This window comes from Channa argus, chromosome 13 (assembly GCF_033026475.1).
Source record: "Channa argus isolate prfri chromosome 13, Channa argus male v1.0, whole genome shotgun sequence".
Classification (NCBI taxonomy): Eukaryota; Metazoa; Chordata; class Actinopteri; order Anabantiformes; family Channidae; genus Channa; species Channa argus.
Genome location: NC_090209.1, coordinates 16,069,253 through 16,094,708, shown reverse-complemented (window position 1 = coordinate 16,094,708; position 25,456 = coordinate 16,069,253). Strand labels below are relative to the sequence as shown.

The 25,456-nt window shown below is 39.3% G+C and overlaps 1 protein-coding gene across 2 annotated transcripts in view; it reads left to right on the top strand.

Annotated features, from left to right (window-relative positions):
• pex14 (peroxisomal biogenesis factor 14) overlaps nucleotides 1-21,763 on the top strand; it is a 45,706-nt gene extending 23,943 nt beyond the window's left edge. The window contains exons 4-10 of one of the 2 annotated variants that reach the window (XM_067528114.1): nucleotides 3,679-3,804; nucleotides 6,127-6,212; nucleotides 7,936-8,038; nucleotides 11,650-11,747; nucleotides 17,243-17,334; nucleotides 19,521-19,944; nucleotides 21,366-21,763. In XM_067528114.1, the coding sequence (XP_067384215.1) occupies nucleotides 3,679-3,804; nucleotides 6,127-6,212; nucleotides 7,936-8,038; nucleotides 11,650-11,747; nucleotides 17,243-17,334; nucleotides 19,521-19,944; nucleotides 21,366-21,389 (953 nt within the window). In that variant the 3' untranslated portion in view covers nucleotides 21,390-21,763. Of the gene's footprint in view, nucleotides 1-3,678; nucleotides 3,805-6,126; nucleotides 6,213-7,935; nucleotides 8,039-11,649; nucleotides 11,748-17,242; nucleotides 17,335-19,520 lie in introns of both variants that reach the window. The other variant, XM_067528113.1, reaches the window with a different exon arrangement.
• Nucleotides 21,764-25,456: the final 3,693 nt, after the last annotated feature.

Below are 25,456 nucleotides of genomic sequence, written 5' to 3'. Positions count from 1 at the left end.
TAGCCTTAATTGGAAATCACTGGTGCAATCACTTTTGTTGCAGTGATCACATGTAAGCTTACTTGCAGTGTGGTTGAACCTTTTTGCACTGTTATTAAATAAACATTGGTCTAATACCTTCATTTTATTAGATGGAAGAATTTCAACTTATTACCATTTTAGTCATCTTGCATAGTGGAGTACTAAGTTTTGCTGTACACTGGATGAAACAGGAACACTTTTTTGGTTTATCCCGTGAGTTCAGGGTCGCCACAGCTGATCATTGTCCGCATGTTGATTTTGCACAGTTTTTATGCCGGATGCCCTTCCGCAACCCTCAATTTCTATCAGGCTTGGATCGCCACTGCATAGCTAGGGAGGGCTGTTAGGGGTTCAGCGTCTTGCCCAGGGATACTTCGACGTATAGCCATGGCTGGGGATCGAACCACTCACCCTTTGGTCCTTGGACAACCAACTGAGCTACAGCCGCCCATTCCCTGTCAATGAGACATAAATGATGGCTCGATTTATATCTTTTTTAAAATTGTATTTTATTTTTTTAAAATGCCTTCCTAGTTGTTATTGAGTTAAATATATAATGCTAATAGATTTCACCCTGAGTACCATGCCAGTGATCAAGGGTCATGGGGAACAGAGGTAGGCAGGCAGTAGTCTTTTACCATACCTGGTATGAAGGTAAGGCTAAGGTTCATCATTCCAGATATTAATAGGATGCTTTGTAAGTGGTGTTATGTGACTCACCTCCGGACAAAAATGACAATGACCAAGGCCTGCATAGAAGGTAAAGGGATTGATGTGGTTATAAATTACTCCACGGCGCCACCTAGCCTAGGCCTTGCCTACTTTGTCATCAGTACAAGGCAATAAAGCAGGGAAATGAGAACAGAGTCCCCTTTTTTAATACATAAATGAATACTCTATGAGAGTGGTCATTATTTAGGGCATGCCATTTTTAAGCAGCTGTACTGAACAAAGTGACATGTAGAACCCCCTTGGCCAGCAGAGCATCAGAAACAGGTTAAAGTTGCTCTTCACTTAATACCCATTGACCTCCGTCTATTTATGAACCCTGCAGTGCTTTTATTTTCTTCGTTCTTCTCTTTCTTAACATGGTATTCAAAATGTAAGTAATTTTCACTCAAGGGCAACTTCATAATTCAAGCCTTGGAGGACAGCGGAAATGCATTCACCTTTTACCACCCAAAATATTTTAGTAAGCAATTTTTATAATTGGCTGTCCAGTCTAGGTCTTGACCCATAAAGTCCAAAAGTGCCAGAATTGGAGAAATGGATTTAATGTAAGAGCCTTGCTGCCTCTTTGCCCTTAAAAAAAATACCCAGAGAATATGAGCCACTGAAAATAGAGCTGTAAATAACCTGACGAGCAATGGGTTTTCCTTTAAATAAATACCGATCAGGTTTATGTTGAAAGACAATAGAAAACGTAGCCCAGATATGCAGTTTACAGTATTTATAGCTGTAATATCGAGGTGCCAGCACCGTAATTTCATGCCCCAATGAGAATGGCAAGGTCAAAGCAAATGCTTTGGCTGAGCATCTGCTAATACGGTGACTCATAAACAGGCACTACGTGTATCAGGTGCACCAAATAATACAGTATAATGAAATACAGAATAGCTTTCCATTATTGTTCTTTTTTATAGTGTCGTCATTAGTTGTAATTTATGTCTTAAAAAATTCATCTCCCCACAGGCTGATCTGAAATGGGGGTCCAAGGGTCATTCCACAGGTTTTGGAACCCATAATAAATTTCAAAATCCCTTTTTTGTCTTTCCCTTTTATATGTAAAAATCACTTTCACCTTGTTCCCTCTTCTTTTGGATCTAAGAGCCCTTTCATTTGCTGAAGTCTTCTCCTCAACAATAAACAGATCAGAGCCTACAACACAACTTTGCAAGTTATAATTTGACTAGAAAACAGCTTTAGGGATTTCCATGTATTTTGTTTTGATGCAAGGTAAAGAAAAAGACCAAGAGTAACATCAAAGATGTGAACCGTCATCAAGATGTGCATACATTTAAGCTTGATAGCATCCTAAATGTGGATTTTCTAATAAAGACTTAATAAAGACTACATTCAAGGTGAAAATAACCTAAAGCGTTTTTTCATTGCATTCATTTCTCAGTCATTGAAACTGAGATCCTTACATTCACTCAATAGTCTGCCACCGTGTAGTCTGCTGTGGTCAGATGAATCAGGAGTCCAGGGACACATTATTGCTTATTTGACAGTGCAGTCTGACTGCACAAACTCAGCACATGGCGCTCACCACTTCCTGGCACTCAGGACCTGCTGTAGACTACAGACTGGCCAATATTTGCCTTCAATTATTCAACAATTTTCATGGCCATTTGAAATCCTCAGAGCATTTAAATAGGTGACGGAAGGAACCTCCACTTGGCATAAGCTGTGTGGTAGATTATCAAAGGATTTCTTTATGCTTTTGGGCTGCTCCAGCAGGGATAGGTTAAAGTGGGTTTTTCTGATCAAGGTTCAACCTGTTATTCAGATTTGTCTCACTCCTTAAACAGATATTCAAATAGAAGGAATTGTTCAATTAAAAGAGCTTGTTTACAATATTATTCCCCTTAAGAAATTCAAATGTCTTTCTTACATAATTACCTATTAACGCTTCACCCGTCACTATATGCTTTTGTCATGAAGACGCCATCTCTTGAAACATCGCAACTGACCCAGTTCCAATTACTCAATGGCTGTCAGAGAATTTACACAAGTTCATTCTTTAAATCCAGGGAATACTTTCTTCCAAAGGTGTTTTCTGTCACTTATCAAAGAGATGGAAAAATGCTAGTAAACTGCAATGAATACTAAACTATTATATAATTTGAGCTATGGAGATTATTCCTTATATCATAAACCATGTTCATCAGTGTATAACAGCTACTTTATAGAGCTGTTTTTCCTACTTTTGCAATCAATTGTGTATTTCAGTTTTTATGTAGTTCATCAGAAGTTCTAATTATTTTCTTTTGTTTAGATTAAGATGCTCATTAAAAGATGAGACCCACAGCAATTGCAGCATATGGCACCTGAAATAAAATCCTTTCTTGCCACTAAAGGAGATGTTCATATTAGATTTTTTTTTTTCTCCTTCCCTCTGATTCTCCATCAGGGAGCCCTTTGCAATTTAATCATCACTAAAATCATTAAAAAGATCTGAAGATTAAATTATATTGGCATTTGCAAAATTATGTAATACATTTACATTACAATGAAGAAATTAAAATAATGCATTTTTGCTGTCTGGGGTGTATGAAATCTTCACATGGGAAATATAACTGGAGAAGTGGACAGATTCTTATTTTCTTTGCCTTTGGTGGCAGTTAATAGGCTAGCAGAGTTTCAGATTTCATTGTGTGAACCTTTCCTCACTATCTTTCTTTGATGGATGTCCCTGAAACAGAAACTCTCAATGGAATTAATAAATTATGAAATGGAAATGCATTTTTAGTAGAGGGTTGGTAAAATTGAATGAAGATTTGGCATACTTTCTCTAAATTGTGCTTTAAAGATATGTAGGGAGCTTGGGACAGATTTATATATATATTATGATAACCAAGGAGCCATTTGGTGTTTCCCATTGACACACAGTCACTGTAGCTTCTCCAAATGGTTAAAGGTGTGTCTTGATTCCAGGGCTGACGGATGAGGAGGTAGAGTTGGCCATTCAGCGCTCTGGAAGCACAGAAGATGTCCTTTCTCTCGGGCCTGTTGTCCCCTCACATCACTTCCACACGAGTCAGCTAGCTCCTGGAGCTCACAGTGAGTGCACAACTTCTTCTCTTTCACTATCTTGCGTGTGTTAATGGTAATGAAAGAAAGTGTCTTTTTGAAAACTCAGATCCGTCTTCTGCAAAGGTTTGCTATTACCTATCATATTCTTTTTACAGTATATTACTTTAAACTCTCTGAACAGTATTACCTGTAACTCACCAAATACTTGGATCTTAAGAAGGATTTTATGTGTTTATGCTGTGCAACGTTTGCTTTGACCATGAATTCAGGCACAGGAATAACGATATCACACAACACAAGCTCGTGAAGTTGCTTGCCATTCTGTTACTAGGGGTTCCACCCTGGCAGGACCTCACACCACAACCTGTATCTTTATTACCTCTGGAGGTTATGAGTGCTGTCCACTGATTTACCAATGCAGAATGAAGTCCGCATAATGCTTAACCCATATGACAATGATTCCAGATGTATTCCACCCTCATTTATTACTACACTGTCCTTGACTCCCTCGGCATCTCATGTTTTGTAATGAAAGTGATGTTGATGGGATGGCCATGTAGTTAGGGAGACTCACAGCTCTCCGTCCATAGTCGGGGGTTTTATATCAAAACGGCTATAAGGGAGCTGCATAATGAGGTGAGAGCGGGGAGTCTTGTATGGGGGGTCATGCCGAAAAGAGGGGGCTACCTCCCTTTGATGTCCTTGTTATGGGGACGGTGCACAGGGACCCGCATCCATCTCTGTCGAAGTAATGGATACTCTGATCTCTATTTCCACACGGCAGAAGGACAGGAAGGCCTCCACTGAACCCAATAAATTTGAGAGGAGATTGGAAAAACGGAGGATAGAGACCACCGTTCCACAGCTTAAGTGACCAAATAAAAAAGGAAGATAGCAGGGTGGAACTGGTGGAGTAAAGGGAGAGACAAAGGAAAAATGAAAGGTCCTAAAGGGGGGGCATAGTGAGTGAAGACCCCTAGTGATGCACTGAGGCTTGTTCAGGGTCAACCACCTATCCCAAGGACTCCCAGGCCTTTCAGAAGCCTGGTTTTCTAGGATAGGTGACAGTCTACTGCAGCTATAATGTTGATGAAGACCCAAATTTATGTGGTTACCATATGGATGTTGGGAAATGATTCAGAATTTTCGATAGAAGAGGTCACAGGTTCATCCCTGAATGCTGCAGCAGTGATGAAATATGCCCTTGAGTAAGAAGAATAAAATAGCATTCACCTTGAAAATTTACTATATAGTTCAATATGACAGTGGGTGTTTCATTCTATTTGCATGTCAAATCATACACGTGATAAGGCACAAGATCTGATCAATTTGATTTACTTACTTCATATCGATAAACATTTACCACATAACACATTAGGTAAAATCAGACCTTAACTGTGTTTAATGTCTAATTTTGTTTTCATTTTTACCCTACTAGAGTAAATTAAGTCAAGACCTTTTTGTTTAGTGACATTTTCAGTTGAATGTCTCCTTTAAAAGGGGAATTCCAGTTTGACAGGCAGTTGGCCTACCCAGATGACAGCTTGCACATTGACACACTTTCACATTATCTCTGTCAGCAAGAGTCTGAACTTTTAAACACACACTCATTTACCTTTTGTTGTTTAAAGGTTTATATACATTTGCTGTATTTGGTCCCCCTTCCTCAAAATGTGTGGATGACCATGGAGTCCTCTCCTGTAGAGCAGGATAGTATTACATGTAGTGATTACACAGTAACAACATTGAGGTGACATTGTATTTCACTCTGTTAATAGCTGAAATTAACTTACCTGTGTATTTGCATGCATTTGCCCATTTATTCATTCATTTGTAATATTTTATAATAAAAAAATGTATATTACATTTTACACAGCATCCCAACTTTTTGGGAAATAAAAGGGGACTAGGCATGTTGCAGGTTTTTTTTAAAGCCGTCGCTTCTAAACAGTATAATAATTATTTAAGTGACACAGAAAACCTTGTTAGTACAACTAAAAGTCACAGTTTCACAGTTTCTGTGCAGATTGTCAGTCATCTAAGTCCTACAGTACTTATCCCAAAGGTTCTGTTTGGCAGTTTGTTTGTAGTGATTCAGACGACTCCACCTTTTTGCATTTGTTGATGTCAATTAAAAGGATATAATTGACAGTTTTAGGAAAAGAATGGCTCAAGAATGGCTTAAAACACAATGTAACGTAAGGTAGACAATAATATGATTCTCAAAGTTCATGTTACAGTATGTCAGCAGATTATTTAAAAAGGCATTTAAAGTAAATTTAACATACAAGTATATCCATCCCCAAATCAGTATTTTGCCATTTTCACATAATTGATCCTCTTCTCCAGTTCCAGCAGGCTATAGATGGAGAGACTATGGTGCCCTCACCATCATTATAGTGGGCATCGTCTTTGGCTTTCATCAGCTTTACAAGGTCAGTCACACATTGCTTTACTGCAATTTTAACTGTGTGTCCCCAGTGTTTTGTTTTCACAGTTAATGTTTGATTTTTCAGCACAGCTTCTCTCTGATATTACATTTAAATTGGTGGGGTTAGCAAGTACCGCAGTTTATAATGAATTATGTTGCTAGAATCAAAGGCGCCTCTGCAGTATGTAACATCACTCTGGTCTTTTTATTAAAGCTACCCTGTGTTACGTCAAAGAATGATCTCATTCAAACCCCTTCTTTTTAACTTCCCCTTCTCTCCTCCTCTGAGATACATATTTTTCCCTTTAAAAAATATAGTTGCTAACACAGCACATGAGGCTTTTTTGACATCCTAACGTCTAAAAATAATCGCCCTGGTTTTTATCAGGCTTAGCAGCGCTTGAACATGAGCTCATGAGGCCCCTTGTCCCTGGTGACATTAATCCCATAGTAGTTGTTAGTAGTCTGAGTGGCATGTGGAAGCCATTACTCTCGTTTTAGAGGAGGACGGGAGCTCTAGCAGTAGCTCTTGGCCTAGATGACAGGCCGTTTTACTTGTGTTTGTAAGAGAGTGAAAAGGAGCACCTATCATGTACATGCATATGCCTACCTGACCCTGTCAGGCTTTTAGATCCCGTTATGTCATATTTTTCATTCTTATTTACAGAGGCTTTCCTCTGAAAACACATACTGTACCACTTTACAGTTTTCTACATGCAGCAGGTTTTCCTTGCCACTAGTCGCCTGCGAAGTGGGATTCCCTGGCGGGATGGCACAGGTTGCTGTCATGTCACTAGAGCGTGGCGCCAGTTGCACCATATGTCCAGGCTTCTGTCCATACTTTATTTATGTTATGGTGCACCTTGTAAACACTACACTCCCAGCAACCCACTTATTAATTACCACATGTTGACACTCATTTAATCTTTTTCACTAAAAAGTGTTTATTACTTGCACTCTGCTTGCCACCTGAGCTGGAAAGACACCCCAGCTTCTTCAGCAATGAGGTGTAACCGGCTGCTACGCATTAAGTGATCCTTATTCAGCATTAAACCAAGGATTTTGAATGCACTTCAGCTGGGCCCTCAAGGGTCACATGGACATGATTTTATTTGCTGGGTTTAGCCACGCACACACACGTAAGATTCTGCTAGATGCATACAAGCTGCTTATCTGGGTAACTTTTATACTGAATAACAAACTCCTTCATTTGGCTGTCAGGCCTACATATTTTGGTAAAGTTGTTTGTATTTAGTGGTAGAGAGATGATAAAGAACAAAAAATTGTTTTTGTTTTTTAAATACAATTATGAGTGATTTCCACCATGTTGTGCCCAGTAGGCCTGTCTGGTGCTTTTACTATCCCTGGTCCCTGATTTATATTGTTTGAAATAATTGCATTGGAGTTGTCCAAATTTCTACAATAAATTGTATAAATAAATTAAGAAAAGACATGTATGCTTGATAAGTGATTATTCCATAATCAAAATTATTATGTTTTTAAATTCACTATTTGTTTAACACTTGACGTGATACCTGTCTCTGTTGCTGGGACACTGCTGTGAAAATGCATGCAACTGTCACGCAGGTTAGAAAAGAGGCAGTAGACCATTAAAACAATGCTGATGGTCCTCCACTACCAGGTCTTAGTGGCTCTGTCTTTTCCTCATGCTTCTGCCCCTTCCCAGCTGAGAGAAGTTTAATTTTGTTCCACTCTTTTAATTGCAGAAATACATCCTTCCCCTCATTATGGGCAGCCGAGAGGACAAGAAGCATCTGCAGAGGATGGAAAGCAACATTGCAGCAATGAGTGGCACGCTGACACAGACAGGTGAAGATTAATATCTTCATCACTTTCTCCCTCCTTAACATTTTCCCTCATTTATCTGTCGCCAAAATCGGGGGGCCCTGCACGTTTTTAACAAATGACGCCGCTGTCATTTCGCTTTAATTTGAAATTGCTTGTTTACTGTCAGGCTCTGGCTCAATTAATTACGTTTCGCTGAAAAGCTCTTAACCTCGGAATATTAATGAGGAGTTGGGAAATGACAACTTTTCTCTCCCCCTCCCCCCCCCCCCCCCCCCCGCCCATCCTTTCTCACTCCCCCCTTCAATCCGTCTCCCCCCTGCACCAGCTTCACCCCCATACAAACCTCAACTGCCATCATCATCATCATCCACCGTCTTCCCCGTAGGTGGCGAGAAAGTTCATTTTAATTTTGTGTGCATGTATCTGTATTTGTGTGTGTGTTTAGGATGTGTGTGCAGCATGTGCGTGCAGCATGGCACTGTGTGCCGTCTGGGCTCAGCACTGGCCCTAGTGTGATTAAGTGCGCGGTGACAGGTGCGGCTCCCATGTTGGACAGGTGAGGAATCTCAACCTGACTGTCAGACATGGAGAGAGAGAAGCATGGAGGAAGATGCTTTCCCAGCTCTTTGTCAGTATAATTAAAAATCCAGGGAGGCGTAAATAAGAGAGGCACTCTAAGAAAGTTTAGTCTTGTTAGCAGGAGCGTTGAACTGGAGTGTGTTTTCACCTGAAAGGTACCATTCCCCAGATGAGAAAGGTGGCATAGAAGAAAAATTGGCTACAGTTTAGAAAAAAGAAACTTATAGATCCCTTTTGAATACACTCAGATATGACATGTTAAATAAAGCAGCTAGAGGTAAAACATTAATTCATTTATTGCCGTTAAATAAAGGTCAGAGTACAGTGTACACAAGCTGTGTGAACTGGTCTGTATTACATCTTAAACAAGGAAAAGAGGTCATCATATATGTTGTCAAAATGCATTTTATTGTGCATTAAAACTGTATTAAACTAACATTATGCCTGTGTTATTAGGGTTTTTACCTGTAGAGGGACAAGAGGAGGCAAACTTGAATCACAAATATGATCTTGTCAGTTTAAAGACAGGCATCCATTGTTTGTTTTTCCCTTCATCTCCAAATTAAAACAAATTAAGTGTTTGACTTTGTCATGAACCGACAAAGTGTAGATGAAAATACGGTTGTTATCATTTTATCCAGTCACACCCATGCTATTGTTTTCTGGCTGGCTGAGGTAGGTGGAGGGCAGTAATTGTGTGAGATTGCATGCAAGGTGTGCCACCCTGAATCTGCTTAACAAATATCTGTTCTTTTATGGTCATTTTTTCCCAACTATGCAAACACATTTCCTCGGGCTATTTCACAGCCCATTCTTGCTCTACTTATCGCTTTTTGGAGATTTGCCAACTTACAAACCCTGTTTTGTTTGTTGGTAAAGGCAGGATTTTACAGTAAGAGTCATCCTGTGCTTTGCAGGGAGTAGGTGAGACTCCTGAAGGGGGGGAGGGGGGACCGGTCCTTTCTTCAGCCAGTGTGGGGAACTAATTTGCTATGACTGCAGTAGCCAAGCTGCTATTGTAGTTAATGACTGTTGTAGTTAACAGTTGGGGAGAGGGGTTGCAATTACACTGAGAGTTTTCTCCCCCTGCTTTTCCTTTGTCTTTCTCTCTTTCTCTTTGGTGCACTGAGTAATAGCGACTGACTGCCTTGCTGCTGCCAATTGCTTAAACCCCCTTTTGTTAAAGTTCATGTATTTCTCTAGTGCTGGGCGCAATGAGGTGATGTATCCTTTTGAATGGCGACTACATTAGTCTCTCTCGCCAGCCCTAGCTCAAGAGTAGGGGCCTTGACTCCCATTATGATTTGCCTACAACTTCACACAGACAATTAATGAATGGATCTTGGAACTACTTCAGCGCTCCCAGGCTGTAATGGAATTGTGGGGCTGTTTGGGCACTCTTTGTCAGTGGGAACCATATTGGTGACCAGCTGGCCATTAAAGACAGAGACAGGGCTGGACATATGTAGTGTACATTATATCGAGGTATTTACTGAATAATTTACTGAATACACAATGCGCACCCTACTCAGAGCAGCTGCAAGCCTCACACATCATCTTGTTTCAGTCTCTCTCTCTCACACTCTCACTCACACACACACACGCACACACACCAGAGCTACAACCTCTTTCTGATTCATGCCTGGCCAAAATCATTGACTTCATTACTCTTGGCGTCATATCTGTGATAACTGGGGATAAGAAGTTATGCATTTTTTTTCCCAGCTTTGTGGAGACACTTGAAAAGAGGTGGACTGTTTGGCTGAAGTGGCTGAATAAGCATTGCCAGTGTTAATTAAAGAGGCACAGCATTATAGGCTGGCAGGCTGACCCACACATCTGGATAAGATGTTTTGTGGTGATGTGGAACCAGAGACTAATAGGGCAGCTCTTGGTTTGGCGTGCACACCCTATCATAGTAACACCTTAAGCAAGGATTGCAGCTGTATTTTAGTTTTATTACCGTCTTCAGAAAGTTGGTCAGACTGGATCACAAACTCTAAATTGTTTGCACAATGGTTTTTAGCCCAGTCCAATTATCCTGCTCAAACTCGTATTCCGTAGGATTCTGCAAGCATGAAAAGATCAAACGTTACAGCACCCCACCTATATTGATACAACTCCACCCATTTAAACACAGGTGTCACTACAAGATATTAGTGTCTTTTGAAAGATCAAATATTTTGTCTGTGTTGGTTTTTCAAAAGAAACACAGCCTCCATGCTGGGCTCTGTCTCTTGTCATACGCTGAGTTAATGTGAGAGGAAGGTTCTTTACATCCTGTCCAGCCGGCTGCAGCTCAGGCTTTTAACCATTGGCCTGACAACCTCAGCATTGGACCACCACAATATCTGTTGATGTTAATCCTGTTAGGCTTGATTTAACACTTTACACGCCCATGATTTATATGAATGTTTATTGGTTTTCTGTAATATAATCAGCTCGGGGAAACTTAATGCATTGTTTGGTAATACACGCGTGACTGGAAGCAGGGGGCAACAAACTGTGCCCGGTGTTATTTGAAATCATACACCCTCGTCCAACACCAACACTTGAACTAATTCAATCTTCAAAGTCAATGGAAAAAGAACAATATTTATTAGGATTAGGGGGGACATTTTGTCTGGCAGCCTCCTCCCAAATGAGAGCCTTGTTTTTTCCTTTGTTGATCGTTTGAGGATTTAAGATGCATTAGAAGGCAGTGTCTGGGTGGATAATGGAAGGTTAGAGACTGTTATTTGATTTAAGTTCAGACACTAGAGATTAATATCTCCATCCTATGTTGCCCTCTCTCCCCCTTTCCCACCCGCAACCCCCAGCGCCTCGGACCAAAAAGCTGCGACTAAAGTTACCGGGTATTAGCTTTGATTACAATTCTTAGAGGACAGCTTTGATCAGTGACACAAGTTGAGTCTCATCAGTTCTGTCATCATCTCTGGAAGAAAATGTTCGGTTTTGTTGCACCAAAACAACCTTATCACCAAATCCTACTTCCTTTTTGTGTGTTTGAAGTTAGCAATATTTACCATTTGCTATTCTGCCTGTTTTCACAGTAAGCCAGCTGCAGCAGACCCTGGTCTCCGTCCAGGAGCTCCTGATACAGCAGCAGCAGAGAATCCAGGAGCTCTCTCAGGAACTGTCTGCAGCTGAGGTAACTTCTGTGCTAGGGAGAAACTCAGCATCTTGCACTTCACCCGGAATCATTTGCCAAAATGGGCTTCTACCGGATTAACCAATGCTTTCTTTTTTTTTTTTTTTCTTTTTTTTTTTCCCCATCGCATTCTGCTTTCACCAGTTTACTCACGGAGTCATAGGTCACGTTTAACACCAGCTGATATTTATTTTATTAAATATGTAGTATACTATAGATCACTTTGCCTTTATTTTGATGTGAAGCACCTAGAATTCCCATTGTTTGAAAAGTACTATATAAAGAATAGAATTTTATTGGATTAGCCTTAGCCTTAAACAAGGACAACTTTACAAAACTTTGCTGTATTTTGCACATAAAAGTTTATGGAATGCCTAGGCAGGCATAAACTCTGAAATTAAAGAAGAGCTTCATGAGCAAAAAAAGCTTTCTCGAGGCCTTTGTGTACTAAAATCCCTTGCACACTGACTTGAGTCATAACTATCTAAGACGGACAGCCTTATTGTACTGTATATCATCACAACACAAGCTGCAAAAAGTATGCTACATCTCATCATGGGACCATAATATTTAACCATATAGTCGTTCCTCTTCGCTTTGATTTTTATAGACAGCGTTCATAATCTACTCAGAATTTTAAGGCTTTTGGTGAATCGAATTGAGTGATTGTTGTGTCTAAAAACTTATGTGCAGGAATGAAATGTTGCTTGCTTTTTATAACACCACTCATAAATCGTTTTATGATCTTTGGGCTCTAAAAAGTGTCTTGGAAGAGACAGTCTCAGACAATGTTTTATGTCCACAGCTTGTTAAGCACATGGGTGTTTCACTATAGCATCTGGATATCGCAAGGAAACATATGCGGACACATCTGCTTCGGCACAAACGAGGAAGAAAAATATGAATCTCCTCCCTGGATGAGGTTCATCAAAAACTGACAACTCGTAGCTCATTTTGTGCTGTTTCAAGTTCTGAGCCACATAGTCTTTCTGAGCAGTGTAGAAACCAGTGATAGACCCAAATCAGCATGTCTCACTACATGGGAGTGATTATCTGACCAAACGCTGCTCTGAAACACAACTGAGGTTTTTTTTTGTCAGACTATCAGGCTATTGATCCACAACAATGAGTTCCCTCCAAGACTTTAATGGAAAAGGGACGTTATTCATTTTTATCGGTCATCTCCAAAACACAGGTTGGATTAAAAACAGTCTCCTTCATTTGCTATGAGTGCCTACTTGGACAGTGGTAGTGTATAAAAAGTACATTTTTTATTAAAAACACCCATTAAACAAATCATAAACTGCTTAATAGATGTTGTAGAGATGTTAATCTTAAATCTTAAATTTTCCCTACAAGTCGGCACAAGGCCCTCTGTTGTCTCAGGCTGTGGGGGAAATTGAGAAATTGTTTTCAGGTCCGGGATCTTTGATGAGAAACACATGTTGGTGCTGGCAAGCTGCTTCACCGTTTGTGGCTTTTGGGGTTTGCCTCACCACGCTACTCAAAGTGCGCCACGCTTAGCAATTATACCTCTCAACACGGAAATGTGACTTTAACCTGAAACACATGGAGACTTCTGTTTCCTCAGCTGCTAAATAAACATTTCTCATAGTTTGCAAACCACTCGGTTGTGGAGCGCGTTTACGGCCCCTAACTGTGGGGACCTCATTATGGAAGTGAGTTTTAGACAGACTGACTCGTATCCACATACAGAACACATGCTGACTCTACATATATGTAGATGTTACAGCTTGGGACAGTTCCTCTCTTTTTCAATGATATCTCTTCCAATGTTACTCTTTAAAGACATGCTGCTTTAGTCTACCCCTAGTGTTAAGGATTGATTTGCCTCGGGATTGTTCATCCCTGATGTTAAACAGCCAAGTCTATTTCTGCTCCATTATCATTACAAATCTGCCTGATAACTGTGTTTGCCCTGCTGTCTCAACTCACTGATCGTTCTCTTTATTAGTGGATACTACATAGAAGATTAGAAACCGCCTCCCTGCCTGCATGAGACGAACTGCCAGTTGGAAAGTGCATAAACAGAGTGAAATCAATTGCACTGTACCAGTGTTTCCACTCAAAAACACTCCTCTGGGGACTTCCTTTTGAAACTAATTCCATCATAAATATACATGCGTTACACGAAAACACACTGTCTGCCGGCGGAGTAACTGTGAATTAATTTGCCTTCAGACACTCTTAAACAGGGCTTGTTAAAGATCTTATCTTGTTGCTAATGGTCCACAGGCATTTATCTTCATTTAGCCAGATGCGTTGCTGTCCTTGGGTGCTTCTGGAGTTGATAGTCTATTTTTCTTCACTTACAATATTTAAATATATATTTTTCTCTTTCTTTTTTTTTCCGTAGCACTTACTTAACCAGCAAAACAAAGCTGACCCCATCACACCCAAGAACCCACCAGAGACGTGTTAGTTAAAAAGCTTTTAAACCAGTTAGAGGAAATCTTTACTATATAAAGTATTTACACTGATAAAAACACAGAGTCAGTGCAGTGGTGGTTTCTCATAGGGTGAGGTGTTAACGTTGTTTTGGTTTTGGTTGGTTGTTCATTCATGATGCTTTTTGTAGGGTGCACTGCCAAGTGGAGAACTATGTTTCCTGCTGTCTAGGCCACACAGAGCCCTTAGAGCCCTACAACTGTACAATACGAAGTAGGGTAGAAGTCACACATTCAAAGAAATAATACAAAGTTGTGCATTCATTGCTCAAAATTAATTAATTTCTTAGTTATTCATTTTAGCACACATTGTAGAATGAACTATAAATTACCTGTGTATTTATCATATTTAGCTCATAGGACAGGTAGTTCAAATGAGTGACTTCAGTCATCATAAATACAGAAATACATTTTTAGAAAGAGGTCATACATCTTAGGATGTATATTAAACATGATAAGAATCGCTGCTTTTTTTTGTTTGTTTGTTTGTTTTTCGCTGGTCGCATGCATTTCTATTTGGTCCATAGGAGAATGCAATATGTAGTGTCTAATAGAAAATAAGCAAACAATTTTGTTCAAAAGATTCTTTAAATCTGTGGATAAAGATTATTAAAAAGATCTCATAGTTGACAAATGGGTGGCTGCACTTGTCAAAAGAATAATGAGGTTAATTTCTGCATTGTAATATTGTCTGAAGTTAAAGTATCCCTTTTAATGGCGCTTTTGTTATGGAATCTGCTCAATCATTGCAGAGGTTAAATATTTTGATCAGCAGTTTGGTAAAACATCCCAACTTCCACAGTCGTGTGGTCTATTGGATATGTGTCAGCACTTCGGGTGGGGCTTTTAAAGTCGGCGGCATACTGTACTTTCAATCTCCCTGGTCACTGATACCCCACCACTCAGCCTCTTTTCAAGCACCGAGTGCACTTAACGCAAGACTCCTACACAACGTGTGTATAAACACTGACATAATATATCTCAAAGCTGAAATTCAGTCCTGGCCCAACATTTAATTAGGTTTCTTCAGACTTAATAAGACATATGTCAGAGGTAGTGTTGTGTGACAAGCCTTGATGTGAGATATTATATGGTGCTGCTCTGTAGGTACTGCAAATTATGTATGTAGCTAGTGGATAATAATTTGACTCCAAAGGCTTTTTTGTCTTATATTATGTAAGTGTGTCGAAAGCTCCACATTTCAGTTAATTTTAAAAATCGGCCTTTTTTAAGCTGTGCCTTGGAAGTCTTTTAGCTCAGCCTACACAGCAATTAATTTTTTTTTCGTCTAAAATGAGAGAGAAGCAGCCTTATTATATGGGTGCCTTGGGGAGGCAAGGGATTAAGATGGTTCTAATGAGGTGATGGCTGTAATAAGAGTGTCTTCAGCAGGCCTCCAATGCATCACCTCTAAAACACGACTCCTTATCAGCGAGGTTTAGGAGCTGATAAGAGCCAAAAAACCTCCTTCCACTCCTCATCTTATGTTCTGTCCCCCTTCTCTTCTCCGCCGTTGCCTCGCTCCTTCCACTGTAAATGAGTCTGATCCCTTTCAGATGTGATTCAATTAATTTCTCTTAAATTTAATTACAAGTGAAAGAGTCCAAGTTATCCCTGTCCCCTCGATAGGGGGTCCACGCTTCCTAACAAGCTTCCTCTGGTGAGTCAGGAGAGTCAATTACAGTTTTTACTTTTCTTTTCTCCTACTTTTCTCTTTGTCTTCTCACTCTCCTCCCTCTGGTCTCACCAGTCCATCCTTCCGTTTCTGCATGTTTCTGCTCTTTATTCAAGAATAGAATAAGAATGTAGAGCAATTATTTATATCAATGGTTCCTAACCATTTTAGCTTTATTGCCAAGCAATGCCTCATCACGTTTTATCACCGGTTGCATTTGTTTATGAGCAGTTCAACAATGGTTGCTTCATCCGAATAGCTTTGAAAGTCCTGATTTGGTAAACCAGTTTTTCAGAGGAAAAAATCAAACACTTGAAAAAACTCAGAGAAAAATAAACATCATAAGATGTTGTGACTTTATCATGAGCCTCCCTGGTGGCCCCAACCTTCATGTTGGCCAAGCAAGGCCTCATCATGTTTTATTACCGGTTGCATTTGTCTATGGCCAGTTCAACAATTGTTGCTTCATCTGAATAGCTTTGGAAGTGTCAGGTTCCCTGCTTGTGTTGGTTTCTTTCTTTTTTTAAAATGAATAAACAGTCCACACGACTTGAAAGCAGTTACAATTCAGTTTTCATTTTATTTGACTCTTGTCATGTGTTTTTTTCCTCCATACCTTTTACAAAACTTTTTATTTTATAGCTCCCTCTGTCAAAGTTGTGCCTGTCGCCCAAAAAATGCTACAGGGACAGATTTTCAGCAGTAATTTGCCATTCAAATACTTTGCCATTATACCCTGTAGCATTTCATGCTGCGCCTGTGTGTGTGGGTGTGTGGGTGTGTGTGTGTGTGTGTGAGAGAGAGAGAGAGAGATAACACACACCTTTTGATAAAAGACAAAAAGAACAAAACAAACTGCTAAGCTATGGTCTGCCTTTATGAATGTGGCCATTGTTCAAGATAAAGTAATTATCCAAAACACTGGACACTGGCATAATCTTTTCTATATTGTATGGAAAATTATGTAAAAACAGCATGATTCACACTCACTGGACTTTCTGAGCAGCTAAGGCCATAAAGGTGACTACAGTGGGATTGTTTGAACTCCTTTCTGTCGTCACCAGTAGTACGCAGTTGAGGTTGTTATGGTGACGAATGACCTGACTACACAGAAACATGTGGCTTTTAGCATTTGCATTTGTCATATTTGTTTACCTTGCAGCCTTTGACCTTCTTTTTTTTTCTTTTTTTAACAAAGCATTTTTTATTATTATTATTTCATATTGTTGACTGAGCATAGTGGAGTTGTTGAAAGATGTATATTGACATTGTGCTGCAAACCTGTATGTGACCTGAACAGTGCTTGTGAGCTTCTGACAGTTGTGTGTTTCTCACTTGTGTTTTTCCTTTAGGCGTCATCCTCAACCAACCGCATCCTGGACAACCAAACAATTGGTGAGCTGAAGGCTGAGATCGTCTCTTTGAAGGGCTTATTGCTCAGCAGGTAACAAAGTTATCCAAACCCCCATCACAAAAAATGGTGCAGGTGAAAATGAAACAAAACAGCAGGTGTAGAGACACTTTTGAGTCTGTGGATGCAGTCCGTATGAACAAGTTGACAGTGCTCCTCTCATCCAGGTGTGAAAATTTCTCATCATATAATACTGTTCCTTTTAATTAGTCTTGGACCTATTCTACCGTATTTGCTTTCTATCAGAAAACAAGAAAATCCCTTTATTAACACAAATACAGTGAAGATAAATATTAGAATAGATGTGCTGGAGTACATATACAGTGTGAAAGTACAATTTTTACGTAAAAACTTGACAAATAAAGGGGAAACAGGAACACGCTTTTTTTTTTTTTCAGGATCTCTTGGTGCTCAGTTGTTATCACATAACTGAAGTACAAAAGGTTTTATATAACACAAGGTGACCCTAATATGCTTAAGCAATGTCCTTCAGCTGACACCTAGGTAATAGCTTGACTCGGTGATCTCCCACCTGCTGAGGAAGATGAGATATAGTTAAAAGCTCTAGAAAAACCCAGTAATTTGATTTATTTTTTGTTGAAGTAAATAAAGGTATTGTTCCTGGAGTTTGGAGCTCAGAAACACTCTAGGTTAGTAACTACAGAACAACTACCATGCAATCATCTTTGAATGCGCCATTCTAGAATAAAGAACTGTTGTAGATGGCCTAAAAGTTTGTGAATAAATAAAATAATCCAAAATGTCACATTGCTCTTCTGAATTGCACACGTTACCTCAATATAATAATTGTCACAGGCCTTAGAGATAACAGTACTAATTGCAACATTTCTTTTACTTTGCAGCGTAGCTTGACCAGTTAGCATACTGCAGACATCAGCTGGGGTTTTTTTTGGTTTGTTTTAATGCTTTTGTTGGTAAGATAATCACCTGTGTAAATAATTAAGTTAGGTTAGCTTACTTACAGTACACACAGACAAATACCAGGAATAATTAGAAAAAGAGACATGGACAAGTACTCACAAAGCTTACTGATCATTTTAACAGAAGTTGATGTAAATATAACAAAATATAAAAGCTCAAGACCCACTAGAATGGGTCCTGAAAAACTCCTATAAAACTCATTAAAAGTTTGATGTGAATAAATAGGATAAAAATAATAAATAATAGTATAATAATTAAAAATAGTAATGACTTCTGTTTAACTTCCAGTAATTAATTCAAGTAAAGTGCAATAAATAAATAAATAAAGACAAATTATTTATGTTGATGCTCATCCGGCCCTGATCAATTACAAATACTCTTGTTCATTGTTGCATTTACTAAGCGCTAGGTATAAGACCTTTTGTCACTTTTTTCAAGGTCTTAATGTATATTGATAGGCATCCCCTCATCCAGCTTTGTTCCTCAATTTATTCAGGCACAGGCAAGCTCAGTCATGCCCATTAGCATGCATGATTATGTATCAGTGTCCATAATGAAGCCTGCAGTAAGAGTGTACATCAGAAAACCGGCGAGGATGAAAATTGCCTCAGAACTGTCTAGTTGAGCATGTTTTCTTCCCCTCGTACATTCTAATCAGTAATAATCCCTTTGTCATTTGCTTTCTTGACTTCACCCTGACTTCCACAATGAGTTTTCTGGCGAAGGCTTGAATCGCAAAATAAAGTCTCTGTAAAACCATCTGTCTCCAAACTTGTTCCCTTCCTGTTCAAATGATTCAAATAATCTCTAAACTGTTTTTCCTTTTTTTTTTCTTTTTTTTTTTTCTCTTTAACCATTGAGAAGTGCTGATCCCATTATGATGTTTCGTTGTCTTTTTGATCCTAAAAGCTGCAGTGAATGTAATTAAAGAAATCTTTGAGCATCTTTTCCAGGTGTGAAGAACATCTGTCTGTTTGAGGGTAGAAAGCCATTTTCTCTGCTGTAATTATGGGAATTACATAGGGGCTTTGTGTGTGGCTGCATGTTAAAATGGAAGCTAGTGTTGAGGATACATTGTCACTTGACACTCAGAAGTTACTCTGTGTACTGTATAGTTGTGTTGTTTTATTATGCTATGGCTGAGGGAATAAAAACAATTTTCACAAATTTTGCTTCTATGGAGGTTTTGGTTGAGGTTATAATCAGGCCTTATTTTCTTCCTCTTTCTTGTGCACCCCACCCCACCTCCCTTCCCCACCCCACATCCCCACCTACAGGAGACAATTCCCTTCAACTCCCACTATTCCTAAGATCCCCTCATGGCAGATTCCCCTGAAGCCGCCTTCAGCATCCTGCTCGCCATCCGTTAACAACACCAACAGCAGCAGTGACATCTCCCCTGTCAGTAATGAGTCTGCCACTTCTTCCCCGGTCAAAGATGGACACCACAGCCCTCAGGATCCACTAGGAGAGCCTGATGGAGCTCATGGAGCTCATGGTATTAACGGTGATGTCAGCAATGTAGGCCTCAGTGTGCAGCTGGACTTAAAAGACCAGGTCCGCATGGAGGTACAGGGGGAGGAGAAGGAGGATGATGAGGATGATGTTAGCCATGTAGAAGAAGAGGATGAGGAGGAGGAGAAGAGTCTAAGCATGCAGACAGAGGATCGGCGAGGTGGAGATGGACAGATTAATGAACAGGTGGATAAACTGAGGCGGCCAGAGGGTGCGAGCAATGAGAGCGAGGTGGATTAGACGACATTATAAAGCACAGAAATGCCCTCCAAACAGCACTTCCCATCTCTGCTATTGGTTTTGTTTCATTCTGCTTCTACCTGCCCACACTCATTCTGTTTGTTTTTTATTTTTTAAATCTATTATCTATCATCTGTTTCCACTTCTTTCTGTAACCTCTTCATTTTGAGCAAAATGAGGAGTAAGTGTGGGTGTGAGAACACACTAAAGTGACAAATATTGGAGTGTCTAGTTGACACATGGCTTACCTCAATTTACTTTTCATCATGCACACTAAATGACTGCATGCCGAGCCAAGTACCATCTTGTGGCGTTTCTTTGAAATAAGAATTGACAGGCAGTAGTCAAATCAGAATTACTTTAAAAGGCTGTATGCAGAACTTGCTGTGTGCGACTTCCAGTTCTGCTTTTAATTTTCATGTTTGATCAGATAATTCACAGCTTTGCCTTGGTGTCCTTGTAATTGTACTAAGGCTCTTTTGTGGAGCAACCAGGCAGTGCTGCACAGAATATCTCTGCTGTATAGTGCAGCTGTGGCTCAGGAGTCATATGTTGGTACTTCAGTCTCAAACTTACCACAGGCTTCCAGAAAAGCATTAGCACAGTTTGTGTCCGTGTTGATGGCAATAGGAGAGGACAAGCTCTTCCAGGGCCAGAGCTTTTAGCCTCTTTTATGTGTCCTTTCACATTGGTGTCAGTCTGTCAATAATTCACAAGGCCAGCAGGGTGGCATTTGGGTGAAATAAAAGCCCTGAAATTTGAGATTAGAATGTGATGACGGGCTTTGTTCCATGCCAGTGTCAATGTGCTCATATGCTCAAAGGAGGGGAAGATAAATGTTTTTCCCCCACTTTCCTTTTTCACTGAGGGCTGAGTTGTGCATCTTTGCGAGAGTGTTTGTGCGTGGCAGGCGAGAAAACCCAGACTGTCTGCTGAGCTGTATCTGTGTCTCCAGCAGGGCAGCTGATTTGGTTTATGAAGTATGTTAATAATCAAATGATCAACAAATAACAGATGTATTAGTTCATGCAGCTTGAAATGTCAAGGAGGCTAAAAGCGGAAATCTAATACAGAAAGCCCAGTTGCATTGTATTATTTTCCGTGACAAACCCTCCGGTCCAAATTATGTAGGGCCTCCTACAGTGAGTAATCTTTACAGAAAACGGCGCCAATATTTTGTAATTAAGCTGCAGTAAGACAAGAGCTGCCGCAGATGGAAGTTGCAGAACTTGTATCACTTTTTTTCTCAATGTGGAGGTGGATGGGGGAAGTAAAAAAAAAAAAAAAAAAAAAGAAATTGCCCCATGATTGAAAAGGAAAGTAATAAATGAATACTTGACTTATTGAATTACTCACTCTGTCTCCAGCTAACAAGAAGAGTCCGCGAGTGAGAAGAAGGGATATCAGCTCTTGTGCCATTTTCACTTCCATCAAATGGCCTTCATAGGAACAGAGAAAAGGTAGAGGAGCACTGAACATTTCTGTGTGACGCCAGTGCTAATATTTCCAGTTATGGTGATTGAGTTTATACTAAAAATGTTGAATGGTCACATAGTAAAACTGCAGTATGCTGTAAGTTCTATTTTTGATTTAGTAGAAATTGATTTATATTGATGAAATAATGGTTAAAAGTTAAGATTAAGAGGTGTAACTTATGCTCTTTGGACTGTAGTACTAGTGATTGGTCCTCTCTGTAACCTGCTGATGATGTCTGAATTTCAGCCAGAAGTGTACAAAACTGTAATAAATTTGATTTATCTCCAGAGTTTGAGTTATATTTGTTGTAAACCAAACTATGCATTACTGTACATTACTGTTAAAGAACAAACCTGCATAAACAACTTTCATATTTGTTTTATATTTCTTACATTTGTGCAAATTCTTTGCCCTTTTTGTCCTTTAGTTGTATGTATAGAAACACACAGGAAAACACTTCCTATAAAGAACATTTGTAATTCCATCCATTGTATACAAAAAAAAATACACAATAGCAATAAATGTTGTTTTGTGACATTTAATATCAAGTCACAATTCATTCTCATTTGGTAGACTTTATATTCTGATAAGTAACTTTTGTTAACTATGAGTTTAACACCAGTACTTTAGATTTTTGAAACGGAGGGGGGGGGGGAAAAATCCAAGTAACTGTTGATGCAAAGTCTTGTGAGATCAAAAACTTTTTAGGTTAATGCTTCAGAGTAATCTTTGCGGTTCCTGAGCTTTCTGGGCTCTGTTTCACCCCCTAACCAGCTGTGGTGTATCTGCAAGACTAGGTACAGATGAGAATACTACAGTCCTTGGGTGCATACTGTATCTACAATCTTTATTCACCCTTTTCTGAATTTTCAGAAATCATGACAGAGCAGGGGCTTTCAGCCTTTTTTCAGCATTCTCTCTCAAAATGAGTAAGTGACACAGTTAAACAAAACGTCACACATGTAATGTGTATCTCTGTGGGTGTACTGTCCTTGTCTGATTTTTCTGTAGTGGGAGTATTTTCTTCTCAAAGAGGATTTCCTCTTCCATTATGATGAAGAGTTGAGCATAATACAGTATATTATAGACAATGTTTTTTAATGCATAATTTTAAAATAAACGATTATTTCCTGATCCAATAGTGCAGACAATTTGGAGGCAGGGTGAGCCAGGCAGAGAGAGAAGCAAAAGAAAGTAGAGTTAGTGCAGTAGCTGGAGAGACACAAGGTAAGCTGTGGTTCTATACGTGGTTTAATGTCACAGGGTTTACTGCGTTTAAGTCTTTGATCTAGTGAAATTGCCCGATGAACTAATACCATTAAAAGGCCGTTGCCACAGTGTTGGGATCTAATGCACAGATCAAAACACATAGTTTCAAATTTCAACATTACTTTGCTATGAATTCTTAAAGGTAGTGGAACATGTAGTCATTAGAAAAAGTATTGGTGCTACTTTCAATTTCCTGGTTTGCTGCATAAATTGGTCATGAGCACTGATCTTCACAAAAGTCTAAATAAACAAACGCAATGTTTCTAAGCTGATAAAACACATTCATGTCCTAATTAAATACACCCATTAAACATACATGGAAACCGTAATGGCAACAGTGTTTTGATAACTGGTTGAACCACCTTTGGCAGCAGTAACCTTAAGCAAGCGCTTCCTGTAGCTGCAGATTAGACCCGCTCAATGTTCAGCAGGAGTTTTAGACCCTTCTTCTTTACAGCTCAGTCACATTCTTAGCAGATCTGGTGTGAACGACTCCTTTTTTTTTTTTTAAGGTCCTTTCCCAGTGTCTATTGGGCTGAGGCCTGGGCTCTGACTGAGCCAATCAAAAAAAATGGATTTTGTGACTCTAAGCTATTCTGTAGTAGTTTTACTTAGGTGTTTAAGTTCCTTGTCCTGCTACATCACCCAGCTTCCTCTGTGCTTCAGCTTGCAGACAGCCAACGTGACATTATCCTGTTTGCTAGTCTTACTTTAATCATTTTGGGAATTCATTTTCCTCTTCACAATGGCAGCAAGTGGTTCAGGTCCACAGTCAACAAACCAGCCCCAAATCATGATGCTCCCTCCACCGTACATCACTGTTGTGATGTTTTCATGTTAGCATGCAGTCCACCTTTTACACTATACATAGTGCTGTCTGTTCTTCCTTTGTTTCATTTTTATTTAATTTCATTTTAATTCATAAAGTATTGTTGCTTTATAAAACCAGTGTCTTCATCTGTTGTTCTGACTTGAATATAATGCCTGTTCAGTGTCTGTATGATTGACGTAAGAACAGAGATGTTCACAAATTGTAATGAATACAAGCTGTTACTCTAAAGTATTTGAGATTGAGTTTCTACACTGTTGCAGCAAAATGTCATAAATGTACATAATATAATAAGTTATTACACTTTGTGCAGGTTATTGAACTTGTTTTTTAATAAAGATGTATAAACAGATAAATACAAATTGAATACTAAAGTTTAGCATATGTAATATTTCATGCATAGCACTACATAGCCGGCATGAATTTTCTTTCCACGCTGACCCCTTTCCACCACAACATTAGCACCACTAAGAGATGTTAATGTTGTGGCTAATTCATGTATGCGCACAAGTGAACACCTCTTCACTGGATAGATTTGTTAGTATTCTACCAAAACAATAAGAACCCACTATTTTCTCTGAAATAACATGGAACTGACAGACTGTGATAATAAAGTAAATGTAAAAAATAAAATTAATATAAATCAGACTTGGTTTTGATTCAACAGAATGTTTTAAGTAATGAAACGGGCCCAGACAGTTTTCTGTAATTAGTTGGACATCGGCCAGAAAAAGCAAAGGAGAGAGTTTTCTGAGGAGATCAGATTGAAAATGATAGACAAGCATAGTACATTTTAAGGCACTGACATTTCCATCAGAGATTTACTGTGTTCTGAAGGCCTGAAAATGCATCATACAGTATGATTTTTATTTATTTAGTTCTTACCTGTGCACTACAAATGCCTTGCCCCCAGAGCTACTTCTCAAACTTTTACATTTTATTCTGTTAAAACGCTCATGGAAGAGAAATTGGGTTCATTTCATATTCTAAAACAATGTTCAGAATCCCATTTTCACTCATTAAGTATAATTGAATTTGAGCAAAAATGTGTGGAGGTTACACACAGTTAGGATTGCTGATAATTCTTAGATTCCTCACATTGATAGTACGGTTTTCCTAACTGTCTGTATTCATAAGGCCATAGAAAAAGTCCTGATCCTAAAAATGTGTCTTAAAAACAGTTTTTCCTTATACATGGCATAGTAAATATTGCCATGCATGTATGAATTTAATTTATCAAACTCTAAATGATCAATGGCGTTTCACATATTGATGAGGTGTATAAACTTCTCTGAGGTTCGATACCACATCCCTTTGTAATCCATTAACCTCTCCCTGGAGTTCAGGCCAACCTTAGATTTATAGGGACCCACTGTAATAAATCCACTTGTACATCATTTAGTGTCTTAAGGGATTTGCAGCACATTCCTGTCCAGAAAGCTGTGTCTTTCCTACTCTCATAAACTCATCTACATTTTAAGACCTTTTAACGACACCTACCAAAGTTTGCTTACCCTTTTCAATTTTAAGTTGTGTATGAATATATATACTTCCTGGTTAGAGCTGGTGTATTAGCCAGTAACCAATGCATTGTGGTAGTGATCTGAAGGATTGTTTGTCCAAAGCAACACCTTGGTTTTGACACCATTTAGCTTCCCAGTTGGGAGCCTTAACCTCATCAATCTTGCTGTTAAACGTAGAGCACTCAATAGGATAGTGTATCGACGCGCTCTGAACTCCATTGTTCACTGGAACTGAGCACTCAGCAGGTTAGGGGGCTGAGTGTCTACTTGGATCAATGCAAGGACTGTTAGCTCATAGCAGCCAGTCAGAGGGCTTCCAGGGGTCTGTCTACGCCATGCACACATTATCTCTACTCATTGA